Here is a 15,955-nt window from a genome sequence, read left to right on the forward strand (position 1 = left end):
AAGTACAATCGGTATAGGTTCCCACAGCCCTGTGTACCTTATAGAGAAGTTGGACAACAGATGCTCCAGTCCTTGGGTCCAGCTTTTGATTTCTCCTAGGTAATTGGTAGTAAGTAATTAATTGGCTGGTCATAATAATTCAGATATCCTGGACCCCATGCTGGGGTCTCGAGTTGCCACAAGTCTCTGGTCTATTGGTTGCCATGGTCAGTCTTGGCTTCAACATCTGCTACCACTCTGACTCAGCAGTCCTGTAAACACACCAGCCTCATCCTTTACAAAGACCAGCCAGCACAGCCCCAAAGAGCTACCACTGCGGTGTGCCTGGAAGCTCCTGGAAGTGTGTGTGTGTGTGTGTGTGTGTGTGTGTGTGTGTGTGTGTGTCAAGAATTGGCAGAAACATTTGATATGGAAAAGCCAGGATCTGGATATTAAATTCTTGTCTTGGTTGAACCTTCTGGCAGCTCCCCAAATCCCATTGGGTATAAATTAGTGAAGTTTAGGTGTAGTCTGGCTTATCTTTTAAGTCCTCAGGAGGCAGAGGCAGTGTGACCTTGTCTTTGGGAGACGAGGGCATGGGGGTTGGGGGACAGCCAGGTGTGGTGGCACATGTCTAAAGTACCCAAGCATTTGGGAGGCAGAGGCAGGAGATCATTGAATTTGAGGCTAGCCTGGTCTATCTATTTCGAGAACAGCCATAACTACACAGTGAGACCTTGCCTTGAAAGCTGTTGTCTGATGGTACCATGCTCCCTAGATTCAGCCATCCAGTGGAGAGTGTGCAAGGACCCTTTACGCCCTCTTCACTGGGACTCGGGGTGGCACGGATTTCGAGGATTTGGAGGCCTAGGCTGAATATAAAGCTGAAGGTCAAGGATGCGTTTTTTTTTTTTTTTCTTTTTTCTTTTTATTAGGTACTCTCTGTATTTATGTTTGAAATGTTATCCCCTTTGTCCACACTGCTCTACCTGTCTTCACAAAGGTGCACTAGTTCCCAAGGATGCTTTTTCTTTTAGACAGAGTCTTACTATGAAGCCCAGGCTGATCTTGAACTTGGCTTTCTCTAGCTCTGCCTCCTGGATGTTGGGATTATGCCACCATTCAGGATTCACAATATGTTTTATAAATGTCACGCATTTAATCCCTGCCCTATCAGCCTTCTGCCCTAACCCTTTTTTCCAGAAGTGATGTTGAGGCAGGACAGGGTTAGGTAACAAGACTGCCTTTAAAAATGGGAGATACATGTATACACACAGATTGACTTGTTATGAATGAATATGACCTTAAGTCATACTTTTGAATCCTTTGTGACAACAAAATAGCAAAAGGATAGTCACTGACAGGTTGGAGCGTGGTCCAGAAGAAAGTGTTTAAATAGAACACATAGAAGACTCAAGATAGCAAGGATGAAGTCAGTGGCTGAAGGGAGTGTGTGTGTGTGTGTGTGTGTGTGTGTGTGTGTGTGTGTATGGTGGTGAGCAAAGATGCAGTTTGGACACTGTTTTTGTCCCTTGTTCTCCACACTTGTCCACCACCTCAGACAGAGTAGGGACTAAGGTATTGTGAGGCCTAGATGCGCTGGAGTAGACCCCCTCCCCATAACGGACTTTCAGATATTTGATCAGGATTCCTCAAAGCAAAGCGCCATATCCTGTCCCAAGGGACGCACTGGCTATAAGCATCCTTCATCAGGAGGTGGGAAGGAACGCGCTTACACCTGAGCTGGGTAAGGAGGAGGAAGGCCTGGAAGAGGGAGTTAGGACCCTAAGTCTACTGACTGGAGTCTAAGGCCTGAAAGAACGAGATGCTCTGAGGCACCACCCCGCTCCGCCAAACCTTCCGGGGCCGCCAGGGGGCGCGGCGCTCCAAAGCTGGAACCGACTGGCTCCTGGGGCGGGGCTCCGGCAGTCGCGCATGCGCACGCGTGGCGTGTCACGGGGTGGGGCGGGGCGAGCGTGGCGCGGCACTCAGGGCCTGGCTTCCCGGCACCGCAACCTTCATCGCGTACCCAGGACCGGCGCGGCGCTGAGTGGCCCGGCCCGGCCTCATGTACCGCGCGCTGTATGCGTTCCGCTCCGCGGAACCCAACGCCATGACTTTCGCTGCAGGCGAGACCTTCCTGGTGCTGGAGCGCAGCAGCACGCATTGGTGGTTAGCCGCACGGGCGCGCAGTGGCGAGACCGGGTACGTGCCGCCTGCCTACCTGCATCGCCTGCAGGTGAGTGTGTCCCACCCTCCCAGGCCTCTCAACCGAACCCCTTCACCAGCACGAAGAACCGATCCAGGAAGCTGTCAGATTCTTTGGGACTTCTACTAGACAAGGAATTTGAGAATCTGACCTTAAATCCCAACAACCCTAAGGACTGAGACCCCTCTGGGGGCCATCAACACCCACTAGAGACTAGGCCTTTGACATCTAAACGCGGCCTGTGAAAAGCTTAATTCTGGAACTGGGACTTCAGGCTCTCTCGCATCCATAATCAGAGCCTTCATCTGCATAGAATTCTCTAGCTGGACCCAGAGTCTCCAGTCCATTCATTACACAACTCCCTTAGACTCCAAACCCTAATTATTCCCCTTCCCTGAATCCCTAGGATGCCAGGCTCCCTTCAATTTTTAGCCTCCACCTTTACCATAAAGATCACGGTATCCTTCACTGACTGTGCCACCTCATACGCCACCTGTTTACTCAACCACCCTCCAGGTTCTTAGTCTCCACCCCCCACCCACACACTTGGACCCCAGAGCCACAGGCATTCCCGTCCCTTATGCGATTTCCAATTCCTGTAATATTTCTGTATCCTGAACTCACCCACCTATGAAACTCTCCTCAAGGACAATTTCCCCAACCTTTCTGGAACCAAGGCCCTGCACCCTGCTGACAAGGTTCCCTAGTACAGCCTCCACTCCTGACTTCTCAGATTTCCTTCCTCTGAAATCTGGGAGCTCCATCCTGGAATGGGAGCTATCCACACTGTGAGGAAGTGAGCCTCCTCCATGGCTTCCCCTGTTCTAAAGATGGCCTGGTCTCCTTCCAGAGTGGAGCCTGCTCCAGTTCCTGTTTGCTCAAGAGTAGTCCTGCTGCAGTGTCTCCAGTTAGCCTATTCTGACTGTAGGAGGATGGGGGACCCAGGACAGTCTGGGCTGTTCCAGACTCCTGCCCTGCCCTAGTCCCTAACTATGGAAATAGCCTCTCCCAGGCCAGTTAAGGACAGAAATATTGTGATGAATTTGGAAATGTCGTCTGGACTTGCCAAAGGGGAGAGAGACCCTTAGTTCTAGGGTCCTCCTCAGAAACCCTCAGTCTCCTCTAGAGGTGTTTGGGGTGAGAAAAATCTAAACTGTGTCACGCCCAGTTCAGTCTTTTGAGCACTGGGGTCTCTTCTCTTTGGAGACTTTTTGGGAAGTCCTGCCTCTTCATCAGAGCCTGGGGAGCCTCTGCTTCAGCTAGGATCAGTAGGGCTGGGGGTTTGGGAAGGAAAGAAAGGCCCCTTCTTTCTCTGATCACTTCTTCTGTTTCTTTCCAGCATGTTCCTAGTCTCAGTTCCCCTGACTCTGCAAATTTCTGTCTCATTTTTACTCAACCTGGTGTTTGCTATTCTTCCTCAAAACTTTCCCTATCGCTGCGGCTGTGTCTCCCTGCCCCACCCACACACCTTTTGCCACCTGAAGGGCTTGGCTGACCCCTATATTTATCTGACCCTATCAGGGAAGCTTCTGGAACTAAACATGCTGATTTATGTCTACAGTCTGAGACTTTGGGGAGATTACCATGAGTTCCAGGCCAGCTCGGGCTGCAGAGACTCTCATCTCAAAAGACCAGCCCCCCCCCCCCCCAGCCAACCAAAACAAACACCGAAACTGTACCCTAGAGTGTGCTCAGGTCTGCTCTGGAGTTCCTGTCCCACAGCTGGCCAGTCCCACCGCTGTACCCCCCATCTTCCTCTTTGCCAGACAGTGGAGTAGAACGGGCTCTTGGGTTACTAAGGATGGTAACGTAAGAGTCAGGCCAGTCTTTCAAGTCCCTCCTTTACCATAAGCACAGAGTGTCTACCCAAAGGTGGTCTGAAAAACTAGTAGGACATCTTGGGAGGATGGAAAGGAGGTCCTTTCGACTGGTTTTTACCTCCCAGTACTTGGGAAAGGCCCTATGGAGACAAGACTGTTTTGGAGTGTGACCTTGGTTTTGTAAAGGCTCAGCATCAAGAGTGACTGATTAAGGACTCCAGACATTGGAGTCTTCCTCTCACACTGGGCTCTGAGCCAAGCCCAAGGATAGGCTAGCTTTACACTCCTGGTCCCAATCTAAGATTCCTGTGGTTTCTCTCTAGACCTATAGTTCTTAGAATTGTCTTTGCCAAGAGTATGGGATGAACTCCCGAGGGGGCCTCTAGATGTAAAGTACCATCACAGAGTCTGCCCTGTGCCCCTGCTTCCCAAGGGACACGATCTGAGCACTGCATTCTGTATTCCATTTTGGCTGTCTTCTAGAATTCTAGGCTAGTTCCAGAGTGGGCTGGATTTGGGCTGATCAGCCTCGCTTGGTACCCAGGTTTAACTACCTGCCTACCTTTAGGGCATGGAGCAAGATGTCCTCCAAGCTATTGACCGGGCCATTGAGGCTGTGCACAACACAGCCATGAGAGACGGGGGCAAGTACAGCCTGGAACAGCGTGGAGTACTTCAGTGAGTATCTTGGAAGTGGAGGTAATACTTTTCCTTGAGCCTGTTGATGGAGAGGCTTCTTTAATAGGGCCAGAGATACTGTGGAGGCAGTACTAGGGTTAGTGTGAGGTTCCACAGCATGGATGGATAATGGAAAAGACTGTTTAAGGGGCCTGTACTGTGAGGTCCCAGCATCCCACAGGGGTTTAAAAAAAATATTTTAAAGTGTATGTATGAGAGAGAGTATATGTGTGTTAGTATATGTGTGTGTGTGTGTACACTTTGGGAATAAGGAGGAGCCTTCCCACCATGATTTGTTTGCTTTTCTATCAGGAAGCTTATCCATCACCGAAAAGAGACCTTGTCTCGAAGGAGCACCTCAGCTTCCAGTGCTTCAGTTATGACCCCATCCACCAGTGACCACCATTTGGACACTGCTGTATCTAGGCAGCCCAATGGGGTGTGTCGAACTGGGTTTGAACGGCAGCATAGCCTGCCCAGTTCTGAGCATCTTGGGACAGATGGAGCCCTCTACCAGGTATGAAGTAAGGGCATCTTTTAGGAGGAGGTATGTGGGACTAAGGCTTCATCCAGAGACACAAGGGGTCTGCTGGGGTCATAGGTGTAGCCAGCAGTCTGTCCTCCCCTAGATCCCTATTCTGTCCTCTCAGGTCCCACCACAACCTCGACGAGCAGCACCTGCCACTCCACCTCCACCTGTGAAGCGCCGAGACCGTGATGCCCTGGTGATCTCTGGGAGTGGTGAGAGGGCCAGGCTTGGGTAATTGGGATGGGAGTACCCTGTGCTTGGAATAGTTGCTCTGCCCATGTTGGGCAAATGAGAACTCTGAAGTTGGGGTAAATATAGAGTCCCCATGTTTGGGCAACTGGGGCCTTCAGGCTTGGTGAGGAGATAGGGCCTAGGGTCAGGTCTTCTAGGCCAAGAAACATGGGGGGTCCCCAACAGGTTGCCCCAGCGTAGCATTTACTTTTTATTCACAGGTGGCCGTACAACATTACCCTCTGGAAGTTGTTCTATGTCTAGTGGCTCATCAGCCAGTAGCACCTCCATGGACACACTCTATACTGGCTCCAGCCCCTCTGAGCTAGGTCCCAGCTGCTCACCCACACCCCCGCCCGTACCTCGCCGAAGTGCTCACACTACTGTGTCCCAGGCCCAGCCTTCTCCCTCCAAGGCACCTTCCCCTGAACCTCCTACTGAGGAGGTGGCAGCTGATACAAACTCAGCCCCTGATGACTTGGAAGCTCTGGATGCCCTGAGCCCAGAGACCACAGAGGAGAAGCCAGCTACTGAGACAGTTGTGCCAAAGACCATTGGGGCAGAGCTGATGGAACTTGTGCGGAGAAACACCGGTCTGAGCCATGAATTATGTCGTGTAGCCATTGGTGTCGTGGTGGGTCACATCCAGTCCTCCGTACCAGCCAGCTCGCCTGTCATGGAGCAGGTTCTCCTCTCGCTGGTAGAGGGCAAGGTGAGGGTGGGCAGCATGGCCAAGGAGCCTTCCCACCCTCAGCCAACTTGCTAGTCCCACCCCACTCCTGCCCTCACACTTTTGTCCAGGCTATGTGACAGGTATTTGTCAAGCTCTGGCCCTTGGCTTTTACTGTGCTGGGTATTGGAATCATTTGAGTTGATCCATGAAGGAGAAAGGGAGGAAGAACGTTCTAGGCAGAGGCTCAGCTCGTAAGGACCAAGAGGCAGGATCAAGCATGGCTCACAGGAAGGAAGAGGGTGGCTGGCATGTCTGGATCACAGGCAGTGTGGGAGCAGGTGAGCCTAAGGCAGGTGGTAAGGGACACCAGGATGAGGTGGGAATTGGAGAAGCTTCCCATCACCTGGAGGGGTTTCCAGTATCTGCTGGTGCTCCTTCTGTCTTTGAGATTCTAGATGCAGGGAAAGAAGAGAGACAGGATGTGGGTGAGAGACCAATACCTTGCCAGCCTTGGCAATGTAGAGAAAAGGAGACTTGGTGAGCCCTGATGGAGGCTTGGGTGCCAACTTGGATGATAGTGAAGTAGGCATTTCAAAATAGTTATGGTCCCTTATCAAGGTTAGGGCACTGGTGCTGCATGCCTTTAATCTTAGCACTCGGGAGGCAGAGGCAGGTGGGTCCCTGAGTTTGAGGCTATCTTGGTCTCCAAAGTGAATTCTAGGACAACCAGGGATACACAAACCATGTCTCTGAAAAGAAAATTAGGTCACTGGTCAGGAGAAGGAATTGAGGCAGTGCATCCTGATAACATGATGGAGTTTGAGTGGGCCAAAGGTACTTCTTAGACTCCACCTATGATTTCTGCTGGGAGTGAGTAGAGAGTTGGCTAGTAGTATGTCTTCCTGTGCTAGGCCTAGCAGCTAGCATCCAGTACAACAGGTCTGGTGTCACATTGTGTGGAATGGGAATGAGGATCCTGAGTCACATTCATGGAGTGACAGTTCATGCCTGCCTCCTGGGAGTGCCTCATCGAGTTCTCGAGTGAGGGTTGGGATGGTGGAAGTTCCCACAGCTGGCTCTTGAGCAGAGTCTAATGCCAGGAGGTCAGGACTGGAGTTGACCTACCTACACAGTGTGAACTTTGTCAGGCTTAGGGGGCCCAGGTCTTGGAGGCTTCCTGGAGCTGGTCATGTGCCAAAGGTCTTACTGAGTCATTCTTTGCCTTCTTCCCCCAGGACTTGAGCACAGCTCTACCCTCAGGGCAGGTCTGCCATGACCAACAGAGGCTGGAGGTGATCTTTGCAGACCTGGCAAGAAGAAAGGATGATGCTCAGCAGCGCAGCTGGGCGCTATATGAGGACGAGGATGTCATCCGCTGCTATCTGGAAGAACTGCTTCATATCCTGGTATGGGGTCGGGATGCTCATGGGTCTGCCAGCCTGGGAGCAGTGAGTCCATCCTGCACCATCACTCTAACCGTGGGGTCTTTTTTTGCTCACGTATGCTCACCTCACCCTGGGTGATGTTCACTCTTCCCCTTCCCTCCAGACGGATGCAGATCCTGAAGTTTGCAAGAAAATGTGCAAAAGGAGTGACTTTGAGTCTGTCCTAGCCTTGGTGGCCTATTACCAAATGGTATGTATGAGACAAGGGGAAGAGGCACAGAGGAATGTGGGCAGGAGTTAAGGCACTGAGTACACAGGTTCTTCTGCCAGGAACATCGAGCGTCACTACGTTTGCTGCTCCTCAAGTGCTTCGGTGCCATGTGCAGCCTAGATGCAGCGATCATCTCTACATTGGTGTCTTCCGTGCTACCTGTGGAATTGGCACGGGACATGCAGACTGACACACAGGGTGAGGTGGGGGCGGGGCACCCCTTACCACCTGGAGACTGGTTCCACCATCTGCTGGGGATCCCCGGCCTTGCTGACTACCTTCCTTATCCCCTAGACCACCAGAAGCTCTGTTACTCCGCCCTTGTCCTGGCCATGGTCTTCTCCATGGGAGAGGCAGTGCCCTACGCACACTATGGTAAGAACGCAGATCGCTAAGCAGTGGACTCGGGTCCCAGAGGTAGGAACCATGCATGTCTCAAGGACCTGGAGACCTACTGACTGACTGGAAGAGGGTGCTCTTAGGGCTCACAGAAAGACAAGGAAGCTAGACTGGATGGGGAGCAAATGTTGGATCTGTGTATTTTCTTTATGTTATTCTTTCAGAACACCTGGGTACACCCTTTGCCCAGTTCTTACTCAGCATTGTTGAAGAGGGCCTTCCGCTGGACACCACAGAGCAGCTGCCAGACCTCTGCATGAACCTGCTTCTGGCTCTCAACCTGCACCTGACAGGTGGGGTGGGGCCCATCTGGAACGAGGCTGACAAAAGTGGGGCTTTGCAGGCTTCTGAACCTACACTCTTACCTTGTCTCCATGTTTTTCCTCAGCTCCTGACCAGAATGTCATCATGGCTGCCTTAAGCAAACACACCAATGTTAAGATCTTCTCTGAGAAGCTGCTTTTGCTTCTGAACAGAGGGGGTGAGAGCCTAGAAGTCTGCACAGATACCACTTGGATACACACTTGACTCTTGTCACCTTCCCTGTTTTGACTACTGTGAACCCTTGCCTTCTAGACGATCCTGTACGTATCTTCAGACACGAGCCCCAGCCACCGCACTCTGTCCTCAAGTTCCTGCAGGACGTGTTCAGCAGCTCCGCCACAGCGGCCATCTTCTACCACACAGACATGATGGCACTTATTGACATTACTGTGCGCCAGATCGCAGACCTGTCACCTGGAGACAAGGTGCCCGGAGGCTGCTGCAGGGGGGCTGGGAGCTGAACCGCAACTTAACAAAAAGGGGTGACTGTGACATTGAGTGGAGATGAGGGGGCAGGGCTGCTGCCGCCAGAGTAACTGTAGAATGCTACTCAGAAACCAGGACATGGCAGCCAGCTGTGTGGCAAACTGGAGCAGGATGTCTGAAGAGAGTTGGAATTGCTTCTCAGAAGAAGAAACTCACTGCCTTCCTGTGTGAGCTGAGTGGAAACCAGGAAGCTCAAGCAGGAGTGGGTGGGGAGATGCTGTTTGGATGGTGAAGTAGGCCAGGCTTGGGGTGTGTTGCAAGTGGGCCCAGCAGAGCCTGCTTCTGGATTGGTTTTGAGCAGTTAGGGTGATAGATGATTGTTAATGGAAGAGACCCAAATAACTTCTTAGGGAAAGGTAGAGTTGTGTTTTGAGTGAGTCAAGATCGAGGATAAGGCAGGCAGGTTGGTGGCACGTACCTTTAGTCCCAGCTCTCAGGAGGCAGAGGCAGGCAGATCTCTGTGAGTTTGAGGCCAGCCTTGTTGGCAGATGGAGTTGCAGGATAGGCAGGACTACACAGGGAAACCCTCTCTTGAAATAACCAAATTAAAGAAAGATTGGAGGTCAAGGGCTGGGTCTAGAGCTCGGTTGGTGGAGCACTTGTCTTGCACACATGAGGCTGACGCTAAGAAAAATAAAATAAAATACTTAGGAGACATTGAGGTGCCAAGGCATCAGGGAGACAGTGAGTAAACTGGACTAGAGACATTTGAAATTATGCGGAGACATGACAGAAAGCCTATGACAGGGAGGTCACCTAGGAAATCAGGATATAATCAGTAGGAGGCTTGGGCATTAGCTGTGACACAGCAGGCTCAGCTAGGAAGAAACCCAGAAACAAATCTAAGTGAGCAAGAGCAAGCCATAGACGTGTGTGCAGAGGGGAGCCACACTGTTCGGATCCTAGGGTGGGGTGGAGAATTAGTGTTCGAATTTGTCACATGGATGCCAGTGGTGACTGGCCAGCAACACCAGCGTGATGAAGGAAATCAAGTCTGAGAAATGTTTGTTACTGGGAGAGTGGAGGTGGGGAAGGAAGCAGTAAACGAAGGTAACCAATTTTCTGTACAGAGAAACAGAAAAATGAGGACAGGTACTAAAAGGAAGCAATATGGGATCATGGAGCATCTCCTAAAGATGGGAGGTCTGCAGATGAGGCAGGAGACTGACAGTGGTGGATTCTATTGCTTGTTCTGGTGAGAACAGGGGAAGGGTGGGTGCTGTGAGAAGACAGCATTTCAGACTGCACAAGACCAGCTGCTCAGGCAGCTTAGGGTCAAAGGGCAGAAGATGGGCAATGGTACCATAAGGATAGACACAGCAGAGGTTGTCGGGGGGGAGAGGGAGGGGGTTGGATACAGGGGGATTGAAGATGACACATGCATTCCAGGCCTCACCTGATCAACTGATCAAAGCAGTGTCTCTCCTAAAGAGCATGGGCAGCACTGTACCTTAGGTGTGATGGGGCAGGTGATGAGTTTGGTGGCAGATGTGTGGATTTGAGGTGACTGAGATTAGTAGGAAATGACAAGCAGGTGGTTGGATATTCTTGTTGGGTGCTCTCAGGAAATATCTGTATGAGATGTATGAGGGCAGGTTTCTGTTTTAGGTCCTGGGTGTGTAATTAAGATCTTCTGGGCCAAGAGATGTGGAGAAGCTGAGGGTTCTGATTGACACACATGGTAACTAGGGGACCTGGCACCAAAGGACTGGCAAGACCAGAGCGGCCACATTCTGGGTGATTCATTCACTTCTCCAGCAGCTTTGAGAACCATTTAGTGTTGACTTTGAGGAGTGTGAGCTGCTCTATTGTCCCATAGTCCACTGGGCAGTAGTGGCCGGTCCCCCTCTGGGGACAGTTGCAGTGCTGCTATTCCAGGGGTTGTTGAACCAGCCTGCTCTTCCTACAGCTGCGCATGGAGTACCTCTCCCTGATGCATGCCGTGGTCCGCTCCACACCCTACCTGCAGCACCGGCATCGGCTGTCAGACCTGCAGGCTACACTGCGCCGCATCCTGACTGAGGAAGAAGCCTCACCCCAGTGCCAGATGGATCGCATGATTGTCCAAGAAATGTATAAGGAATTCCCGGCCCTGGGAGAGGTCCCCAGCTAGCACTTCTCCTTACTCCCTTCTCTGCAGCCCTGGGAGGGTGCAGAGAACTTGGGCTCTGCTCTAAGGAAGTTTTGCACTGACCTTGTGAGGTGATAAAAGATTAGAAGGGACCTGAGCCGGGCCCCTTACCTGAAGTAGAGTCAGTGTAAGGGGCCAGATGTAGGATTGGGGACCACAGTCTGGGAACTATATTGGGGCAGAGGAAATGTGCAAGCTGAAGACCTTCTATTTGCTGGTAGGCTGCCTCTTCAGCATGCCACCCCATCCCCCACCCCCATGTGCATACCCAGAGTCCTGCTGCTGCTCCAGGCTGGGCCACTGCCATCCCTACCCGCTGTCTGGTCTGAGTCGACCCTCAGCAAGCCAGGCCCTTAGGGTGAAGGAGGTGTCTTCTGCCAGCTCTGTTCTTTGCCTTAGCTTTGCAGTGAGTGTTGCTCATGTGCAGCCCTTAACCCCCTAAGGACTGCTGTCCCTCAGTCCCCTGCTTTCAGCCCCAGAGGCCTTGGCCAGGCTGTTGCCTTGAAAGCGGGATCCTAGAGACAGGCCATCCATCCTGCAGCCCCATGGGACAGGATGGTGGTGCTGAGAAAGCCAATGATAGAATCTATTTTCTCTGGAAAAAAAAAAAAAAGTAGGCCAAAAGCCATGTGTATTTTCCTATGTACTACAGCTTGCCTTCAGAAATAAATTACAGGCATCAGGAATTGGGCTTCCCTGTATGATCCTGCGGGGAAAGGGGGGGAAGGGTGGTGGGAGCTCAGGACCCCACAGCTCCAGCTTAAACTGATATCTGCAGCCCAAAGAAATGATGGTCTTTGAGAAAACGGGCCTTCTTCCTGCGCTCCCTCTAGCCATAGCCAAGTGCCCTGGGACACACTGTACTTCTCTGTCCCTTTTGGGTTCCATTCCTATCTTCTTGGCCATGGTGGTGCACACCTTTAATGCCAGCATCTGGGAAACAAAGACAGATACCCACAATCAGCCTAGTTTACATAGTTCAGACCATCCAGGGCTCTATAGTGAGAGCCAGTCTCTCGAAGAAAACAAGTAAAATAAAATTATTGAATCCTGCAGTTACAGCTAGTCTCTGCTGCTCCCTCTCTCTTTCATGCTTCATCATCCTCTTCAGCTTGAACCCGAGCCTCACCCGTGCATGGTCTTAGGCCGGCCAGGTCCCTCTCAGAGCCTGCTGTCCCTGAGCCTGCTGGCTTGGTTACCATTCTCTTGTTATTCGATCCACCACGATCCCTCTGTTTTGAAACTTCAGTGGAGGTTTCATAATTTTTATATTCTGAAAGAATATGTTAACCAGGGTGTGGGTAAGTGCATTCCTGCTTTATTAGAGGCAGAGATTGATTTAAAAAAAAAAAAAAACCAACCTTGTTCTCTCTCATGTCAGCACAGTAGCTCTCACTAAGAGGGGACAGGGAAGAGTGAGGGCCCATGAACAATGGCAAAGTCTGATTCCTCAGGCGTTTCTTACCTGCAGCCTCATTCCTCATCAGATCTACTGGTGCAGAATTACAGAGTTTGGATTCTCAGCACCCATGTGAAAAGCCAGGTGTGGTGGCATGCACTTGTGTTTGCTCCCCAGGACCTACATTCGAGGCACAGAACCGACTGCAAGTTGTCCTCCACGTGTGTGCTGTGCTGCATCCTATGTACATCCACACACAAAAAAGTAGTAAAATGCAATGTAAAAAGTGGAAGGTAGAGGCTGGAGAGATGGTCCAGTGCTTAAAGTAAGAGCACCCACATTCTCAGGGAGGACCCTAGTTTAGTTCCACCACCCATATCAAGAGACTCTCCATCTGCCTCTGAACTCCTCCAGCTCCAGGAGATCCAGTGCCCTCTTCTGGCCTTGTTCAGCACTGCACAAACTCACTCAAAAACTACATACACACATGATTAAAAATGAAAAAGATATTCGTAAGTAGAGGGGCTGGAGAGGTGCTCAGCAGTTAAGAGCACCAGCTGCTCTTGAAGATGGTCCAGATTTGGTTCTTAACCCCCATGTAGTGGCTTACAATCACCTGTAACTCCACTTCCAGGGGATCTGGTGTCCTGTTTTGACCTCTGCAAGCACCAAACACATGTGGAGATATAGCTATGCCAGCAATAAAATAAAATCGTACACATGAATATTTTACAATGTAAATAGGAATTTAAAGGTACAGAGCAATAGAGAAAAAGACTTGATACTACCCTCTAGCCTTGTGTACACATACACCCAACTACAAAATACAGGCAGCAGGCAGAGTAGAGGCTCAGAGGCTCAGGCCACAACAGTTGCTCATAAAGGCAGGCACATTTCAAAGGAAAACTATGGAGTAGGGGGATCTAAGCAATCTTCCAGGTACTGTCCTGTCCTAAGACATTGGCTCTGTCACAATGGAGAGTTCAAAGGCTCCAAGTGGATGGCCACAGCCTGCTCACTGCTCTTTTCCCCCCCTTAAATATCTATTTATTTATTATTTATATAATTCAGACACACCAGAAGAAGGCATCAGATCTCATTACAGATGGTTGTGAGCCCCCATGTAGTTGCTGGGAATTGAACTCCAGAGGGAAGAGTAGTCAGTCAGTGCTGTTAACCACTGAACCATCTCTCCAGCCCTGATCACTGCTCTTTGCCATGAGATATTTTGCCTCCTCTGTCACATTCAGAGTCAAGGACGCTGATTTCCAGCCCCGTCTGCGTTCACTTACGTGATGCACGCAGGAAACCATTACCCTCAGGAGAATCTGGTGAAAAGCAGGGGGTTCTCAGGAAGCTGAGGCAGGAGCATTGGGGCAACATTTGACATTTGCTGGGATGTGCACTTATAAGAAGAGCTGGGCTGATCTGTGCTCTGTCTGAGGGCTGGCTCCTAGATAAACAATGTGTAGGTTCATGACGCCCATACTCACATTTGCAAGATTATCCAAGGGGTCCTCCACATATACAGAAGTTTTAGCCAAGAGTTGCATAAATATAGGGTACTGTTCCCAAATATTCTAAGGGAAGTGCAAGACTCCAATACCCCTTCAGCAAGCACCTTTGCAGTAGTCTTATACATAAACTTGTATCTGTAAAGATAGATCGTGGTTAGCCAAAAGAAGCCTCCTCTCCAGCTGCTTGGAAGGGTGGGTGTGGGATGTGGCTAGGCAGGAGAGAGAATGAGGGACAGAGAGCACTTTGTTGATAAAGGACAGTGTTTGGAGGGGACAGAGAAGCAAACAGGAGCAGCAGGAATCTGTAGGCTGAGCATTATTTTGAACCAGAAACGGCACCTAACGTGAACACATAAAGGTCTGGCTCGTGTGGGACATTAGTGGACCCCAAGCTATTCCTACACAGCTTTTTTGAGGGGTAGAGACTTCAGCTCTGTTTTCAAAAGACATTGACTGAGGCTACAGTGAGGAGAAATCTGGTTCCTTTTAATATATCTGTGTGTGCTGTAGTGTGTGTGAGCACACATGGGCAGATGCAGATAGAGGCCGAAGCCCAGTGGGCATTTCCCCCCAGAGCTCTCCACTTTATTCATTGAAGCAGAGTCAGTTGAACCCAAAACTCAGCAATACAGTTAGTATGACTAGCCAGATGTTTCAAGGACACCAATCTGCCCTCTGAACTTGAGAATTATGAACAGCCTGCCACATCCGTCCAAAACTCATGCGAGTAGTGGAGATCTGAACTCTGGCTCTCACACTCGTATGAGAGGTGCTTTAATTGCAGAGCCATCGACCTAGCCTCTCCCTCTTATAATGGAAACGTATGATATTCAAAGAGCGTGACTTGCACCTTTTCATTAGTTTCCCGGCTATACAGTTGTAATGCTGCTCATTTAATCGTTTATTCATATATCTACTGACTTGTATATCTTTTATTGACTTGTATATGTATTCAGCATGAGTCCTTAGATTTTATACTTACAGTTTGTATGTCTGTCCATCTATCATATGTCCATCAAGATCTTGCCATGTTGCCTTAATGTCAATAAGTTTCCTATTTCAGTCTTCAAAGAGGCTGAGCCTGTATTACAGATCACGGACTGCAGTGGGATGGTTTCCATTCTTTTATTGGAGCTTAAATCACTACTGCCTGGTCTTGTTTATCTTACCTCACATTATTCCGGGTCTTTGAGCCTGCCTAAACCCTGCGATTGGAACTATTGAGAAGAAATGATCATGAACTACCTGGAGGTCTTACTTGTTTCTAGGAGGTAGGGACAAAACTGGCCTTGGAAGCAGAGAGAGGGATTATCATTAGCATTTAATTTGAAGAAGTGGATGGATTTTTATGGGGTGGAGTAGCAGGTAGAGGTCAGAGGACAACTTTGTGGGGTTGGTCTTCTACTCTTACATGGGTTCCAGGGATCAAACTCAGGTGTCCAAACATCAAGCACCTTTCCCAGCTGAACCATCTTTCAGGCTCCTCATTTTTGTCTTTCCAGGAAGTGCATTAGGAACGACTACTGTGGGTTGGACAAAAAAGTGAGTATATATGAGAAGGCAAGGTGAGGGGGCTTCCAACAAACAGCAGCCACAAACAGAGTTAGAGTAGAGACAGCCTCACACAGGGAGCCATATCTAGTGGACTCCACTAGTCACCAGCCCTGCTTAAGGAGAAAACGGAACTTGATTTTCTTTAGCCATGGTGCCTTAACACATCTACCCGTGCGGCAAGAGCCGGGATGGCACCCTAAAAGTGCTGCTCAGGCATCTCGTACCGGAAGTCCAGATCTCTAAGGTCATTCAGGCGTCTCCTTTGTAATCCCAGCTCTTTTCCTCTCTGTACGACCTGAGATTTGTGCTTCCCACTAAACTAGTCTGTGGACCCACAGAGCGGCGGGCGCTTCAAAATCAGGTCCCGCTC

The 15,955-nt window shown here is 50.3% G+C and overlaps 1 protein-coding gene across 1 annotated transcript; it reads left to right on the forward strand.

Annotated features, from left to right (window-relative positions):
• The first annotated feature begins 1,959 nt into the window (after positions 1-1,959).
• NCKIPSD (NCK interacting protein with SH3 domain) lies at positions 1,960-11,686 on the forward strand. The gene is made up of 13 exons (XM_080934645.1): positions 1,960-2,218; positions 4,577-4,686; positions 4,999-5,203; positions 5,337-5,427; positions 5,668-6,158; positions 7,355-7,525; positions 7,668-7,754; positions 7,835-7,973; positions 8,070-8,150; positions 8,339-8,467; positions 8,563-8,655; positions 8,751-8,923; positions 10,894-11,686. Exons 1-13 carry the CDS (start codon positions 2,048-2,050, stop codon positions 11,095-11,097), a joined length of 2,145 nt encoding a protein of 714 aa, XP_080790771.1. The 5' UTR covers positions 1,960-2,047; the 3' UTR covers positions 11,098-11,686.
• The last annotated feature ends 4,269 nt before the right edge of the window (positions 11,687-15,955 follow it).

This window comes from Micromys minutus (assembly GCF_963924665.1).
Source record: "Micromys minutus genome assembly, chromosome: 21".
In the NCBI taxonomy this organism is placed as follows: Eukaryota; Metazoa; Chordata; class Mammalia; order Rodentia; family Muridae; genus Micromys; species Micromys minutus.